Below are 18,497 nucleotides of genomic sequence, written 5' to 3' on the forward strand. Positions count from 1 at the left end.
TCAGCTTTCATCATTTGTAATCTATTCTGCAGAAGTTTCCAGTGGCCTTGGCAGATCTAAATCAAATATAATACAAATAAAAGTTGTTAGCTAGTAGAAGGGGAAGTGGCACTACCAGTGCAGTGCAATACTATGATCCTTCACACTAAAATTAGAATACTTTGGCAGAAAAGTACCCTAGAATGTAGAGGTCTGTCTGGCCGCTTGGCACTTTCTTCATTAGAAACACAGCGAGAGGCACAGTAAAAATAATCATAAAAAAAAAAAATCATACAAGAAAGGTAGATGTTTTGTTGGCTCAAACAGAAGAAGAAAAAAAAAAAAAAAACCTTCATTAAAAAACAAGAGACACCACTGAGGTACAGACAAATTAACATTGATGCCACAGGACGCCTTCACAATACTGGTGGTTCTGCCGCCCTCAAAGTGTCCTCCGCTCTGACCATGCACTGGGTGCACAGGGCAAGCTGTTTTGGCACTAAAAGCGACATTTTCCTCTTCTTCCCACCTATTGACAACTAAGGGCTTTTTAACCAATGTGCTTATTAATTAGTGAGGCATAAATAGAAATGATGATGTGCAAAGAATTGTAACCTCACAGCAGCATTCAGTGATCACTTTTCCATTGCTGTGATTTGTTACAAACATCACCCCTGCCCTTCACAGCTCTTTGCTAAATAAACCCAATACAAGTCAATGTTTTTATATAGTTTATTTCCAACAAGCTACATACCTAGATCCTCTTTCAAATAAAAACACTGTACCTATTTTACAGTAGTTTTGGCTCTTTGTGCTGGTTCACACTGGTGCAATTTCTGATGCGACTCAAGTTGCTCAGAACCGCATGACAAGGGAAATCACATTATATTCAATGGTGCCAGTTCTCATCAACGTGACTCAGCACAGTGCGATTTTGGAAAAGGTTCCTGTGCTACTTTGGTGTGGTTTACAGCACGACTTGGCCCCATAGAATATTCTAAATTGCAGCCAAGTCACATCAAAGTCGCACTACATAATTGCAGTGAAAATCACTGAACAAAATTGCATTCCAGTGCTGCGAACCGAGCCTTAGACCTTCATTTCCGGAAAAGGCTAAACTTCATTATCAGAAGATATAAGGATACTAGACAACCAGCTCTCCGTCAGACCACTGTACCCATATTTACAGGTTAATGCTCTTTGTACCTTCCTTCTGAACCTTTCCTCTTGACATGCTAGCGGGGACGGAAGCTGGGGAATGTGAACAAGAGCCCTAAAGCATATACCGTTGGCACATTACCAGGAGGGGGCCAAGGTGAAGCCTCCTCAAACACAGAGCTTATAAAAGTGAATTACTTGTGGAATGTAAGCAGAAATGGCCACCTAACAACAATAGTGAACTTTAACATTATGGTCTTTCGCAAGTAAGCAACCGGCAACGTAATAGTTGGTTGTACAACACCAAGTAAAGTATATGATAAACTTTAATGGCTATGTATTATTCTGACAATAGCACAAACCCAGACAATGATGTAACAAACGCCATTGTACAGATCTCAGGGAATATTTTTTGCCTAATCCAAGCCAGTTCCATTGATGTCCGACCACAACTCTCCATTCTGCTTTACAGGAATGAAATGCATGCTTGTGACATGAGTATTTTAATAAAAAAGAAAAAAAAGGTGCATGTCTGCCTGACCAGAAATATCAAAGTTACCTGCATGTCTGCCACAAAGCCCCACGCTGGCTGTTCAAACTAAACAATGGATGAATGTGTTTATGCAAGAATACCATGTTTATGAATGGATTACCAGACATATATGCACAATATGATAAATGGTCACATGGTCAAACCAAGGTCACCCACATTCATTAGAATAGGGTAAAGATCAGCAGCAGCTGTTAATGGGTATCACCTAGTTGAGGTTAAACCTCTATGGCAGCTGGATACAGAAGCAGATCATTTGGCACCTGTGCTTGGCCTGCATCCCATCTCCACTTGGAATGCTTTATCCTGAGGATTATCAATAGAAGAATCAATGAGTTGTCCTAAACCGGTGCAAACATGGATGTGTACAGAGTAGAAACAAGCTTATAATGCTTGTATGTGGAGAAGACAGGTCTAAAATGTCATTAGAGGGTACAAGAGTTTATAAACAGTCTAGGTGCAAAAGCTGGAATACAATCTCTAATAGAAGCTTCCCAGCAAGGCGAATAAGACCAGCCCACTTTCCTGGCATAATCCTTTGCTGCTGGGCGGGCAGCGATCCTCGGAAGTGCCATTATAACTTATGTTATTCTATTTCCACTAACAATACGAGGCCCATTACAGCTAAGCGATGAACTTTATTCTTACTGAAAAAGTGCACTTCAACTTGGCCACATCAATTCAGATTTAAAAGTCCTCATATTCCTACAAGTCTAAAAATCCTACTGCACTACACTGCAACAAACACTCCAATATCCAAAAGTGTGACAGAATATCGACATGTGTGCTTCTATTGCATAGTACTATGCAATGGTGCAGAAATGCAGTAGTTCTAATAAAATCTCTGGCCAGCTTCTATTAAGCCATGACAATCTGACATTAGAAATTAAGATTCATGGGGCATAACATTTTTCCATAAAATGGCTAATAGGAGGCGTAAACCGATTTGTTCATCCATGGTGGTCACATGAGGAGGTGAAAAAATAAATCACTAAAATGTATGAGTTGCTTTGAAAAAAAGACCCAAAAGAAAAAAAAAAGAAAAATAGTTCAAGTCTTTTTTCAGTGCAGGTAGATGGGGATTTTAGCAATTTACATTTAGTGCATTCGAGTTAGGAATTGGACTAGTGGGTTACACGTTTCCTGCATATGTACTGCACAATGGGATCAGTACAGAAAATCATGAGCATTATGCCGTATGAAGGAAAAGGTGAGGGAATAGTGTGTTAGCGGATATACAAAACTGGCCTGTCTAAATGTGAAGATACACTACAACTCTATGGATACAAACACAGAAATGATTCAGCTCATCCACAGCAAGTTCAAAGAATAAAAAAAAAACACAACAATCAAGTATATTTATCACTAAACTATTGTGGCGTTCAAAAAAAAAAAAAAAAGCTACAATTCGTATTTTTTTTAAATAAAAAAGGCAATATTTCTTTTTTTTCTGTAGTTTTTGTTTTGTTTTTACATACAAACATTACATGATCGGCTGCTATAGTGTGTACATTCAGGTATGTACAAAAATAATAATAATAATAAAAAAAAAAAAAAAAAAATTATAATAGGTACAGACTCAGCAGACTTTGAGCACAAAGCAGAAATCCTTTAACCGTGTGGCTGCTGTAAAGGTCTACAATGCAAAACTGACATTTCTAGCAGCAAAAGGGTTAAAACAACTTAACCAAGCCACAAAATAAAGACTGGCTCCTAGGCTCTCAGTCACCATGATCCTGTGTGCTAGCCCCTTTGAAATAGTCACCAGTGCTCTTTACCCCCTTTGAACCCTTTATGACCTCAACTTGATTTTTTTTTTTTTACTAGTTTAAAGAAAGCCTTTTTTGTGTAATAATAATCAGTGAATAGAAAAACTTCACCTGCAAATACAAGGTAGAAATGTTATTTCACAGCTATAGGCTGCAGCATTGACCTCTCCAGATCTCGGTGGAGAATTAACAAGATCAGCTATCTTTGCCCAAGTTAATTCCAGATTCTGAGAAAACTGTCCCAAGACCCTGTAGCTACAGCCATGCCATCGTCGGTTACACCTAAACAGCTCACTCGGTTATCATGACCAGCAAGGACTCCTGCAAGCAAAGAAAGAGAGAGAGAAACAAAAAAGAAGGTTAGATTTCCATTAATATAGACTTCTGCTTAACTCTATACCCACATGTATATCGAGTTGAGCAGAAGTGTCCACCACTATTCAACTGAAAAATCATAAAAGTTTTTGTGAGAAATGCTACAATATAGGGCAAAAGGTGCGCGTTTATTGAAATGTTCAGGTGAAACTCCAAAAATTCGAATATGGTGCAAAAGTTCATTTATTTCACTAATGCAACTTAAAAGGTGAAACTAATATATGATAGATAGTTCAAGCCGTGATTCGTCATAATTGTGATGATTGTGGCTTACAGCTCATGAAAACCCCAAATCCACAATCTCAGAAATGAAGAATATTGTGAAATTAGCTAATTAAGCCATAACACCTCCAAAGGGTTCCTGAGCCTTTAAATGGTCTCTCAGTCTGGTTCAGTAGGAATCACAATCATGGGAAAGACTGCTGACCAGACAGTTGTGAAGAAAACCATCATTGACACCTCCATAAGGAGGGAAAGCCTCAAAAGGTAATTGCAAAAGTTGGATGTGCCCAAAGTGCTCTATCAAAGCACATTAATAGAAAGTTATGTGGAAGGGAAAAGTGTAGAAGAAAAAGGTGCACAAGCAGCAGGGATGACCGCAGCCTGAACAGGATTGTCAGGAAAAGGCCATTTGAAAGTGTTGGGGACTTTCACAAGGAGTGGACCGAGGCTGGAGTCATCAAGAGCCACCACACACAGACGGATCCTGGACATGGGCTTCAAATGTCGTATTCCTCTTGTCAAGCCACTCCTGAACAACAAACATCAGAAGAGTCTTACCTGGACTAAATAAAAACACACCTGGTTTGTTGCTCAGTGGTCCAAAGTCCTCTTTTCTCATGAGAGCAAATTTTGCATCTCATTTGGAAACCAAGGAGCTGGAGTATGGAGGAAGAATGGAGGGGCACACACTGCAAGATGCTTGAAGTCCAGTGTGAAGTTTCCAGTCTGTTGATTTGGGGAGCCATGTCATCTGCTGGTGTTGGTCCATTGTGCTTCATTAAGTCCAGGGTCAACGCAGCTGTCAGGAGATTTTGGAGCACTTCATGCTTCCTTCCGCAGACAAGCTCTATGGGGATGCTGACTTCATTTTCCAGCAGGACTTGGCACCTGCCCACACTGCCAAAAGCACCAAAACCTGGTTCAATGACTGTGGGATTACTGTGCTTGATTGGCCAGCAAACTCGCCTGACCTGAACCTCATAGAGAATCTATGGGGCATTGCCAAGAGAAAGATGAGAGCCATGAGACCAAACTATGTAGAAGAGCTGAAGAACACCTCAGCAGTTCCACAGGCAGACAGCTTCCATGCCACTCCGCATTGAGGCAGTAATTGCTGCAAAAGGGACTCAAACCAAGTACTGAGTACATATGCATGCTTCTACTTTTCAGAGGTCCGATATTGTTCTATGTACAATCCTTGTTTTATTGATTGCATGTAATATTCTAATTTTCTGAGATTGTGGATTTTGGATTTTCATGGGCTGTAAGCCATTATCGTCACAATTATGACAAATCACGGCTTAAACTCATTACATGCAAAGCAAGATAGTTTATCTCATATATTAGTTTCACCTTTTAAGTTGCATTAGTGAAATAAATTAACTTTTGCACAATATTCAAATTTTTCGAGTTTCACCTGTATATGTAAAGGCAATGCTTTTTCTTTTTTTGTATTGGAGTAGGGAAGGTTTAGACCCATTCTCTGCCGGAGAGTGTTACCTTTGTTATGAAAACCAGTGTCAGATATAGAAATTTAGACAAAATTCAAAATGTTTAAAGTACTCATTAGACCAAGAGGTGAGGGAAACTCCTCCTACGAGGCACCCGTTTGAGACAAACAACACTGGAATTCCACTCACTTTGGAGGGATTTTCTATCATTTTCTGTTGTGTCTTCAAGAAGAAAATAAAATATACCACGTGGGACAAAGGCAGCAAAAAGACAAAATCAAACTAACCTGATGGGGTTAGAGTAATCTTCTTTACTTTATCCAAATAAAAACAAGTTTTGGATGTACATACACTAAGAACAATATAATTTCTAGTGAAAATGATTTTAACAATTTCTATTAACCTTTAAAAAGCTCTTTTCCTTTAGTATATCAGCTCCATAATCAGTGGCGGGTGGTGCTCCATAGAAATCCATGCGTCATGCATGTAGATTAGGGGGCACATGGAGCAGGGGGGAGGGGGCCCTAACCTCATTGTACCTTTAAACTAAACACTCACCTGCTCTTTCACCCTTCAAAGTGTCCCATACGTTGCAGTTGAAGTCGTCATATCCCGCTAGTAACAAACGACCACTTTTAGAAAATGCTACCGATGTGATACCGCAAATGATGTTGTCATGCGAATACATCATCAACTCCTGGTCTGCACGCAGGTCAAACAGCCTACATGTTGCATCATCTGAGCCGGTAGCAAAGGCGTGCCCATTGGGGAAAAACTGAAACAAAATGAAATAAACATCATCATAATAGCAGAGCTACTAAATACACGCTTTTCTTTTCCTGATTAATGACACAGCTCCTTAACCATCTGGGTCTGCAACTCAATTTATGGCCTCATTCGCATAGACGTATGTAAGCATGTGTCTGTGCAAGGACCATCTTTGCCTGCATGGGATGCAGAGATTTACCATGCACCCATATGCAGGCAGTCCCATTCATGTTAACTGGGTTGCACAGACATAACCGCTGCTCCCAATTAGATTTCTGTGTGAGCGCCTTTCCCCCGAATGTAGAGCGTGTGCAAGTTCAGGGACACACACCAACACACATGTCAAATTGGAAGCAGCGGCTGTCTCTGTTGAGCCGCTGCATTCCAGTTGACATAATTGGGACTACCGAGCAAACAGCCCTCGGAGGTACAACTAGGTACCTCTATTTGAACAAGGCCTAGAAATACAAAGATGTAAAATGCCACAAGAGCATTAAAAACTTACTTTGCAGCAAAGAGCCAGGAATATGCAACTGTGTGTTCCTATTTCTCCACACCCAAATAAATCAATTTACTGGGAAATGTGATGGACTGAAAATGTAAGTAAGGCTACTTTCACACTGAGGCGCTTTGCAGGTGCTATAGCGCTTAAAATGGTGCCTGCAGAGTACCCTGAAAGAGCCTCTTTCACTCGTGTGAAAGCCCGAGGGCTTTCACACTGGAGCGGTGCGCTGGCAGGACACTCAAAAATGTCCTGCCAGCCGCATCTTTGAGGTGCTGTAGGAGCGGTGTATACACCGCTCCTTAAACGCCCCTGCCCATTGAAATGGGCAGCGCCGCCAAACCGCTGCTGCAGTGGCCTTTGCGGGCAGTTTTAACCCTTTTTCAGCCGCTAGCGGGGGGTTAAAAGCACCCGCTAGCAGCCAAATAGCGCCGCAAAATCGATGGCAAAGCGCCGCTAAAAATAGCGGCGCAACGCACCAGTGTGAAAGTAGCCTTACGGAAACGCACTGTTTCCTCAGCAATCGATTGCATTGCTTGTGTGCCTGTATCGGAGGGGCTGGTCAGTAACATGAACAGCTTTTCACTCTGCTCTGAACAGCTCAGTCTCTCCCCGCCCCCATGATTTGTGACTGGGAGGAGGTGGAGCTTGAAATCACGCATATGCCCTGTCCGTCTCACATAATAAAAAGAAAGGCAAGTTACAAAAAAAAATAAAAAAACAAAACACACAACACATGCAAAGATATATATATATATATATATATATATATATAAATAATCTTTCTTGACATCACCCGTTAAAAATAAGGGGGTCCCCCAGATACCATTCTCCCACAAAAGAGTATTTGTACACCTACTCACAAAAAGAAAAAAGTCACACAGAAATCCTTTTCTCCGAGTTCATTGAAGGACACCGCTTACTTCATCACAAATGGGTTTGATGTGGCCACCTTCAGGAGCAGGACGCGAGATGCAACTAAACTAAAAGCAGGCCTAAAGGGCGGCTTTCTGGTGGTTGCCAAAACCCCTATTTGCAAGCCAGGATTCAGTTAGTAGCCAGCAGTGCCAGTATGAGAACACCAAAAAAAGACTGGGCGGGTGCCGTGTCCTTCAACCAACTCAGAACTTTTTTTTTCTTTACGGTGAGTATAATACTCCAGTTTTCCCCATCTTTCATTGACGGATAGCTTACTTCTTTACAGATGGGAGTTCCCAAAAGCAGTGCCCGAAAGACAGAAAAAAAAGGGGGCGGGCCCATAACAGAACAGGGAACCGACCCCACGCTGAACTCAGACGGTCACCTGTAAAACTTTTCCGGCAAGCTAGCATCCGCAGAGGCAGCTACAACAACCTTGTAAAAAGTAGGTAAAAGTATGAACTGATGACCAAGTACCTGCCTTGCAAACTTGCTAACAGAAGCAGAAAGCAGACGAAAATCCCAGGACACTCCAAGAGCCCCACTGCCAGAAGAAGCGTAGGCCTGGATCACCATCCTACCAATCCAGCTGGAAACAGTGGAAGACGAGGAAGCTAGACCTGGTCTAGAACCCTCCGGAATGATGAGCAGAGCATCAGACTTCCATTTGGGTGCTGCAACTGAGTGACAGACTAAAAGGCCCTAACCACATTCAAGCAAAGAGCCGATTTTATCAGATGAGACAGATATAGACGCAAGGTCCCCGTTAAAGCGGTTGTATAGTCTTTTTTGGTACTTTTAACTACAGGTAAGCCTATAAGGCTTACACCTGTAGGTAAAAATATCTCCTAAACCTTTACAGTTTAGGAGATATTCCCCTCGCAATGAGCCGCTGACTGAAGCGGCGAATGCGCACAGGGGATTCTCGGCTGAAGGCCTGGCAGATGCCGGACCTTGCCGGAAAGTCTCCCACGCGCATACTTCGGAGTGACGACATTGCAGCTCCAGCCACTCACAGCGCTGGAGCCACAATACCTGGAAGACACACCGAGGCAACATGTCAGCTACCTCGGCGTGGACCAGGTAAGTTACCGATGCCTCGTTCTAAGGTAAGTATTTCATGAGCTAGTATGCGGTGTATATATATATATATATATATATATATATATATATATATATATATATATATATAAAATCATATTCTGGGACTATACAACCGCTTTAAGATGAAAGGCCGACACCACCTGTGGCAAAAGAGAAAGCCTAGGACGAAGAACCACCTTGTTCCATGCAGAATAAATTATATATATATATATATATATATATATATATATATATATATATATATATATATATATATATATATATTTTTTTTAAAAGTAGTCGCTTACAGAAGACAGCTGCAAGCACAGACACACAACAAGCCAAGTGAGAAATATCCTGTATATTCTTAAAAAGGAAGCATAGCAAGGCCGACAAAATAAGATTTAGGTCTGGGGTGATAAACGAGCCCCAGAGAGGAACCATCAAAGTAACCCCCCTGGATAAAGGTGCTGGGGGAGGAACCACCTGAGTAACCCCCTGGATAAAAAGGTGCAAACCAGAAAAAAGGAGGCCAAGAATTGTTGAAAACAGGAGAAAAGCAGAAACCTGGCCCTCAACTGTACTGAGAGTTGGACAACAATACATGCCCCAGAATGCGGGAAACCAAAAACTTGCAGAGATGAATCCCCAAAACTCCCCCCAAAAAAAAACTTGTCCTTCAACAGCTATCAAACTTTGAGGGAGAAGGTCCAAGTGAAGCGGAAGACACAAAAAGATGCATCTGGGACCAGCTGAATGACATTCACGAACCAAGCTGATCGGGCAACCCTCAGGAAGCGTCATCCAACGAGCAACAAAGGTGGACCAGGACATTGATGGGGAGGCTGAACTCCCTTAGGGACCAGCGACCATAAACAGATAACTGATCCATCAGGCCCCCATCTGGCGATAAGTCATTACAATGCCATGATCAAGTGAGACAGGTGAAAGAAGATCCAGCGACCATGGAACTGTTCCACTTGGCCAGGATCCTCACCGAAAAGATCTGGTGCGACACTGCACATATAAAACCACTTCCAAGGATGCCACCCCGAGGCCCAGAATCCTCATGCCCAGTATAAGGAGAAAGGTGGTGAAGACGCAACCTCCAGAGTTTCTCATGCTTAAGAAAAAACCTAGGACACAGACATGTTCAGGAGTCCCAAGTACATCAGACATGGAGAGGGAGCCAAGACCAACTTGTGCGGATGGAGGAACCAGTCAAGGGCCTGAAAAGTTCTGAGAAAGATGAACATGTTATGCATATGTGACCTCTTTGACCGATGGGTACAGAGGAGGAGCGAGATACCCACTATTGCAGAGGTAGATCATAAGTTGATAAAGGCTTTCTTGTAGGGGGTCGCATACAGAAAATTTTAATTGCCAGAACAACTTGGCCAGACGCAAACCAAGTCCTCTAGATCCAGAGCTTCTGTGCTTCAACTACAGCCCTACAAGGCATAGCCTTAATGGTGGCCCCTTTAACCCACAAAACATGGCAACAAACCGTTTGGCAAGCCCATCAGTGCAGTAGCTATAGAATACATATCTGCACGACAGAGTCTGCTTAGGAAGGGAGCACTGTCTGTCTACTGGTGGAGGGGAAGGTGCTAAATCTCTAAACAGGAGCAGCACTGAACACTGACTGGGGTCCAAGACGGTCAACCCTGTGGTGGTGACATACCAGAAAGACCCTGTTGGAGGTGTGCTCTACACTCAGCAATGCATCAATAGGACCAGGCAGCTCCCTACTGACAAGTGCCCCACCCACACGTTCCAACAAGCCCCACCCAGCTGTTTAATGGAAGTCGCAGGGCTGTTAAGCAGCCGGCCCATGGCTGAAGACAGGTGGGCTGCGAAACTAGTGCAGCTATAGTACAACGTATCTTGCCCTGCACTCCTGTGCCATAGATCCTGCAGAACCAGTGACTACCCAGACTGGTGGGAGAAATGTAAAAAAATAAAAAAAGACTGCCTCCCTGTCATACAGCCACATGACAGGGTTGCTAAATAGAGCACTGAGCCCGAGAGCACGGATTGATCGGGAGTCAATGGGCAAACCTTTTCCAGTCATGCCCCCTCGACAGAAAACAGCCAAATGGCAGGCTGCAATTCACACAGGTTGAATGTCAGCTGATTTCTATTAAACCGTCCGACACTCAACCTACTAGGCTTAGGTGTCCCACAATGTAGATCTATGTCAATCACAATGCCGGACGCATGCTAACCTGCAAGAAAAAAACAAAACCCTGCCGACACATCTAAACTACTCTAGCGCTAAATATAATTTTTCCATGGGTTGAGTATTTCCCAAGTGATGTCACTGACCATAACCATACTTAGTGAGGTTATTGGGATCCCAGTTATGTCAATGTCCACATAGTCAAGGATGTCACTTCAAGAACCCCACCCCATTTGCAAGACTTAACTTTACATATACAGGGCGCATTCATAACGTATTCAGACAGCCTTCACTTTAAATTTTGTTGCAGCCTGATACTAGTTATTTCAATTCCTCACCCGCCCCCATTAATCTACACTCAGTACCCCATAATGAGTGTGATAACAGAATTTTAAAAATGTTTGAAAATGTATAAAAAAGGAAAGAAGTCAAATATCACATTTGCACAAATATTCAGACCCTTTGCAACAACACTTGAGATTTAGCTCCGATCCCTCCCATTTCCTGGTTGTTTCTATACCTTGTTCGGAGTCCACCTGTGGTAAATTAAATTAATGATTTGGAAAGGCACACAACGCTCTATAAAAAGGCCTCACAGCTAGGGTTGCCACCTCATCCCTTTAAAACAGAACACATATGAAGTACACAGGTTCTGTGGCTGATTTAATGCAGGTAAGGCACCAAATGAGTCTAATTACCACCTTAATTAGCCACAGAACCTGTGTAATTCAGATGTGTTCTGTTTTAAAGGGATGAGGTGGCAACCCTACTCACAGCTGACAATGCATACTGTATCAAAGCAAAAGCCATGAAATCAAAAGGAACTGCGGTGGCTGCCGCATCCCACTGTGTCCAATCACAGCTTGGGCAGGGCTCCAGGCAGAACCCACATGTCCCCCCTACACCGCATGCTCAAAATTACGTACCGGTCCGCAATTTTGCGCAGCCGGGCCGCCCTGCATATATGCAGTGGGCAGTCTGGAAGCGGTTGATGAGGGGGAAAAAAAAAAGGAATTTAAACAACTGTAGTATCAGGCTGCAACATAGAATTGAAAAAGTGAAGGAAGTCTAAATAAATACTTTATAAAATAAACAGTACACACACACACACACACACACCATGAATAAAAAAAAAAAAACACCTTCTGTTGGAGCAATAAATATATGTAGCAATATAGATATACTGTATATTATTAGTGGCGTGCCTACAAAATAAAATACACAATGGCATGTTACATTCCTAATGCATCAGTTTATCATTATAAGGGGCAGGTTGTGTCCTGTGCTCGGGAGGCAAGGGTGAAGCACCCCAACCCAGGTGATCGGGGGTTGGAAATGCAGAGCACGCACAAGGAGGGAGAACGGGCTCAGAGCATGATGGTAATCGGTACACCAGCACTCTTAGCTGCTCATCTGTGCTGCTCATCTGTTCCAGATTAGATCAGAACGGACCCTTGGCAGAGAGTAGAAGTTGTGACTTTGCAGTGGGTGAGTGATGCAGTGTGCTTTGTTGCGTCATGGTCCCCCTTTACAGGAATATAAAACATTTTTTTTCAAAGGTGAACTAAACGTTTAAATGTGATGGCTGTATTTGTTTTCTTTTTCCCCCAGTTTCGTTTTGAATACTGCTTTAATACTCATCTCTGTGTTGCTACAGGTTATGTTCAACTTACACAGACTGCATTAATATCGGACACGTGTCCAGTAAATGACTGCCTGCACATTCCATCGCGGATGTCCCACAGCTTAGAAGAAGCATCACAAGCGCCAGAGACAAAAGTCCTCATGTCGGGGCTCAGAGACAAGCTCATCACATCTCCAGTATGTCCGGTGAAGGTTGTGGTCTGCTGCCCAGTTTCTATATCCCACAGTGCACTGGAAAAAAAAAAGGACAAAAAAAAAAGGACAAAAAAAAAAGGAAAAAAAAGTGAACATTCATCTAAAACTACAATCATTACACTTAGAAGCTCAATTTGTTTGCCCGTTAAAAAGAACAATAACAATCATGCAAACTAAGGATTTTTATAGCATTTAAATCTTGACCATAGTTACAGTGGAAAGAATAAGTATTGGAATTACCTGGTTTTCTGCAGTAATTTGTCACAAAATGTGATCCAATCCTCATCTCAGGCCAGTTTTATGCAAATTGGATGTGTTTTATCCACATCCAATTCGCATAAAAATTTGCACGGATAAACAGAAGAGAACCAGGCTGCCAAGCTGAAACCGTGGCCACATGAGTGACTCCAGCCTTAGTCACAACAATAGACAGATACAATGGGGTTGATTTACCAAAGCGAGAGTGCAAAATCTGGTGCAACGCTGCATAGGAATAATTTCAGTTCCAGTTTTTTGTCAAAACTTAAAGGGGTTGTAAAGCCTCGTGTTTTTTCACCTTAATGCATTAAAGGAGTTCTCCAAGCTAAAACTTTTAACCCCCGCTGTGCCCGGGCTGTAAAACTATACAAAATAAACTTTCACTTACCTGCCTACGATCCCCCGTTGTTCCGATATCGCCATCCCGTTCTCCGGTCCCGGTCTGTTCCACTTCCTGCGGGTCGGTGACTCACAGTGCGCTCAGCCTATCAGCGGCCGCAGCAATGTCCCGTCGCGGCCGCTGATAGGCTGAGCGCACTGTGAGTCACCGACCCGCAGGAAGTGGAACAGACCGGGACCGGAGAACGGGACGGCGATATCGGAACAACGGGGGATCGTAGGCAGGTAAGTGAAAGTTTATTTTGTATAGTTTTACAGCCCGGGCACAGCGGGGGTTAAAAGTTTTAGCTTGGAGAACTCCTTTAAGGTGAAAAAACACCTTGCAGTGTCGGCAATGTTTTTTTTTTCTTTTATGGAAAGCAGCTTCTTTTTCCAGTGTTCCTCTGACATTCATATGCTACCTGTTCAAAGACTTGTGTATGGTAGGCCCAAAAAATGGATATTTGCCAGTTCGTGATGTCTTCAAGCCTTTAGCTCAGGGGTAGGCAACCTTGGCTGTTTTGAAACCACAAGACCCCCCCCACCAATCACGGGCATGACTCCTAGAGGCAGAGGCATGGTGGGATTTGTAGTTTCACCACAGCTGGAGGGCCAAGGTTGCCTACCCCTACTTTAGCCATTACTCTTGGGTTCTTCTTTACCTCTGAGTATTTTGTGTTGTGCCTTGGGAGTCATCTTGGCTGGGAGCCCACTCCTAGGAAGAGTAGCCACAGTACTTAATGGTCTCTATATTTGTCTGACGACTGATGCCTAAACACTCCAAGATTGCTTTGTATCTCTTTCCAGCCTCATGCTGATCAACTACTCTTGATTGGATGTCTTCCGAAAGCTTCTTTTTTCTGATGCATGGCTCACATCAGCTGATGCTTCTTATGAACAGCAATCTTAAAAAGTTTGCGTGTCTCATCAATGAAAAGTAGTTCTAAGCCCTGGTTCACACTGCTGCGTTTTGACATTCCAAATCTGCGGCATTTGCCGGCAGTGACACCGTTCTAATAGGTTCGACGCCGCATCTGCGGTGCTGCACCCATTTCAAAAAGTAGTTTCTGTACTACTTTGTGAATTTCGGCCCGCGAATAAAAAAAAATAAAACACAGCATTTTAGCTTGTACATGATTGGATGAGACCATCAGTAGAGCTTCCCCTCATGTCAGATCTTTCCCTCAGATCTACAGCGACTGCATATACAAGTGTACTTATAGTGCAAAATTGATTTGCCTTTAGTAAATAACCCCCATTGTGTTGGTCGATTGCTGCGATGTAGACAAGGCTCAGATCACTTTTTTGGGCAAATTACTGCAAAAAAATTGTTAAATGCCAAAAGGTGAGGAGCTGGCAAACACTGGTAGAACAGCCCATATAACATCTCCTGCTCCCAGCAACCCTCAGTTATTTAGCAAGCAAGCAATCAGGGGAAAATGCTAGGACAAAAAAAGGACAGTGTCTTTTACTATACCTCTTGAAAAAGGATTTTACACACACACACACACACACACAAGCCAAAAATCCTTATATCCCAATCATACAATACATGGGCTACTTTAAATCTTGACCATGAAACGCCCCAAAGCAACACAACTGAAGGGTGGAACAGCCAACAAAGCTAGCAGGTCCAAAACAAGACAACCAGGTCTCCGAACGTAAAGAGCAGCTCAAAGCACCTTACCACCGAAGTTGGAGTCAGCTGCAGCCTGTATATCCACTTAGCAATACTTTACAAATGTGTGAACTGAAAACCAGGTGGTGGCCTTGTATCTGAGAAACAGATGCCTGGTGCTGAAAAGCCCAAATGGCACAGACTAAAGGAGGCAAATGAGCCTCAATACGGAAAGGAATTATTCCTATACGTCAAGTCGTAAGAGTACAGTGATAGCCTGCCTAATGTATATAGGAGATAGATGGTGATGCAGAACAGCCTTCGTGAGAACCCACAGACGGGACAAACCGAGAATCTGATGGTTGGATGGATGCAGTGGTCAAGAGACAAAATTCGCACTGCGTATACCACATCTAAACAATGTAAAGATCTTTGGGTGCTTTAGAGCAGGACGCAGGCGGAGGGATGATCCCCCGATTAAGGCAGAAGACCAAAATCTCAGGGAGAAATGAGGCTTGGGGCCTCAAAAGCTTTCTGAACAAATGAAGGGATTTTTACTGGATAAGGCACCAGTTCCAAGACCCGTGTCACTGGAGCAATAGCCACAAAAACTACCCTGTGGATAAGGTTGGCCCAGGGGAGATTCCAAATAGGCTTAAAAAATATGGTTCTTTAATCCCAACAGGACTAAAATTAAGATTCCAAGACCAGATATGTGTAAGAACAAGGTGCCAAGCTCAACAAAGCAAAGAAGAGGTTATAAGGAGGGCCTCCAACCTCTTGTCCACTAGGTCTGCAGTCTGGGACATTCCCAAATGGAAATGGAAAGGGACTTATTGAAGTGAGAAAAAGGTCAGATCCATCACAGCACCTTCCACTTTTTGAGGTTGATCTCCTCTCCACTGTGTACTGCTGCATACATAAATTTTATCTAGTCCTGGCCAGTCCTTGTACAGCATATCCTATACTAAAAAGGTCAACTAAAAAATGACCCATTAGGTTGCTTTTTTGGAAGGGATTCCATACTGGGGACCTTCGGTCCAGTAGGTGAAAATGGTCCTAACTTCGAAGAGGAGAGCACCTTGTCTACCAAAATTTTAATAGTTTCTTTTAGCTTGGGAGAGATTGAAGGAGGCCACCCATCCTCCTAGGAGGAGTTAACAGACTCCAAGAATTTACTTTCCACTTCCTTATGAATGAATGAATGACTGACTTGTATAGCGCAACTCATGCAAACTGAATCGCCTCTGGGCGCTTTTTCCAGCCAGAGTCTGCTTGGCTGGTGCAGTCATTTTACCCCGTAGGATCATGACACGCTTGGGACACACAGTCATACACACAGATATACATATATATACTGGGCCAATTTGGACAAGATCCAATTTACCTACCAGCATGTCTTTGGAGTGTGGGAGGAAACCGGAGTACCCGGAGGAAACCCACGCATGCACAGGGAGAACATGCAAACTCCAGGCAGATGGTGTTGTGGTCGGGATTCGAACCAGCGACCCTTTTGCACCACTGTGCTGCCCACTTATCAGGAAGCAATGCTTCTGCGATGGACAAGTCAGACAAGGATTCAGCATGAAACACTGGCTGGTGGCGCTTTACGTCTGCAGTCTCTATGAAAGCCGATATTTTTCCCATCAGGTGTGCCATAGAGGCTGCAAATTCCTCTTTAGTTAAAAAGGAGGAAGGACATTCCCAAGGAGATATAGGGAGACTCAGAAATATGGAGACTGGAGGCCCAGAGACCGAGGTATAGAGGAACCATTATAACCACATTCTGATCCTCTGCATGGTGTGTGCTGGCCCTCCGTCCTTGTCCCTCGGCCTGCCATTCATTATGAGGGCGAGAGGATCCCCTATGAGATGCCTGCAAGCTTAAAAAGAGGAACTCCATGCTCCTTTAGAATATATTAAAAGGCAGCAGCTACAAATACTGTGGCTGCTGACATTTAATATAAGGACACTTACCTGTCCAGGAATCCCGCAATGTCCTCCCCCTTCTTCAATCGGCTTTGGGTGCAGGCATCTCTAGTAAGGGAAACAGGAAGTGAAGTCTTGTTGTGTCAAAGCCGGTTTTCTACTGCGCATGCACAAGTTGTGCTGCGCCTTGTGAATGATCCCGTAGTCTTCTGGGACCTGTAATGTGTCCCAGAAGTCTGTGGGGCAGGAGGGGGCGTAGGTCCGGCTTCGTTCACCGTGGCCGAGTCGTGAGAGGGTACCTGTCAAAACCAGGCAGCCACTCCTCCTCCCCCCAAAGTGTGGCAAATGTGGCAGAGGGAAAGGGGATGGTACAAACAAGCGGCGCGTCCTCTTTTGGGTGGAGCACAGCTTTAATCAGTGCAGAGACAGTTTCTACGGTGTAGCCATCCTGTGTCAAATGGATGAAACTGCTGGGGAATCCAGTAAAGACTGATGCGGAGACGTGACCCACAAACTCAAGCAGAGAAACTGGAGCTACAGTATACCCGTTTGCAGTTTTTCAAAGTAATGTGCTCAGGATGGCGCCAGAATTAGGACCGTGTACCATATACTGAGTGCTGAACTATGCACACAGAATGGGCCCATTGTATGCCGAAATGTGTCCCAGGACTTTGTGCCACAATATGTCCCAGAATCACAAACGGTGCATGTTAGGTTTATAGCTGCAACCGAACGCTTTTAAAGTGGCGCATGCTAGGCCATGGCTGCAACAAACTATTTAAAAATATTTAAAGCAGGTACACATTGCTCCCTGGCCAACGTTCTCTTGTTGTCCACCCCCCTTGTGTCCAAGGCAGATGGCCTGGTGTCCAGGGGCTCAATCCCCTCTCCCAGGCTAGAGAAAGGATGGCAAAACGCCACTTCCACTCATAGCTCTTAAAAGGGCCTTTTATTAAAAAAAAAAAGTTTTCTTTATTGCATTTTAATCTAAATATGAGATCCGAGGTCTTTTTGACCCCAGATCTCATATTTAAGAGGACCATGCTTTTTTCTATTACAAGGGATGTTTACATTCCTTGTAATAGGAATAAAAGTGACCCAATTTTTATTTTATTTTTTTTAAACCGTGTCAAAATAAAAAAAAATTAAGAAATGTTTTTATTTATTTTTTAAGCGCCCTGGCCTGAACAGCTCACACGCAGAAGCGAAAGCATACATGATTGAAAGCATTGTCCTTTATAGATGCATAGTAAATATGGTTTGTATTGGTTTATACAATCAAGCAGTTAGGCAAAAATGCTACTGTATTCTAATTTACAGAAGAAAATAATGCAGGACAATCAGATATTAAAAGGTTATTTAAAATTAAACCGGATCACTAACCAAGTTGTATCTCCAGAACTCGTAACAATTTGGTTGTCATCTAGAAAACGGCAGCATGAAAGATAACCTAAAGGAAAAAAAAAAAAAAAGAACAGATAAAGGATCCAAAGAAGCAGGTTTGACAAAAAGTACAAC

At 43.1% G+C, this 18,497-nt stretch overlaps 1 protein-coding gene across 5 annotated transcripts in view; it reads right to left on the reverse strand.

The window, feature by feature from the left end:
- Positions 1 to 314: 314 nt before the first annotated feature.
- GNB4 (G protein subunit beta 4) overlaps positions 315 to 18,497 on the reverse strand; it is a 172,026-nt gene continuing 153,843 nt past the window's right edge. For 4 of the 5 annotated variants that reach the window (XM_040349419.1, XM_040349420.1, XM_040349421.1 and 1 more), the window contains 4 exons: positions 18,363 to 18,429; positions 12,631 to 12,832; positions 6,063 to 6,279; positions 3,156 to 3,777 (listed from right to left, as the gene is read on the reverse strand). In XM_040349419.1, the coding sequence (XP_040205353.1) occupies positions 3,671 to 3,777; positions 6,063 to 6,279; positions 12,631 to 12,832; positions 18,363 to 18,429 (593 nt within the window). In that variant the 3' untranslated portion in view covers positions 3,156 to 3,670. Of the gene's footprint in view, positions 3,778 to 6,062; positions 6,280 to 12,630; positions 12,833 to 18,362; positions 18,430 to 18,497 lie in introns of all 5 variants that reach the window. The other variant, XM_040349418.1, reaches the window with a different exon arrangement.

This window comes from Rana temporaria, chromosome 4, assembly GCF_905171775.1.
Source record: "Rana temporaria chromosome 4, aRanTem1.1, whole genome shotgun sequence".
NCBI lineage: Eukaryota > Metazoa > Chordata > Amphibia > Anura > Ranidae > Rana > Rana temporaria.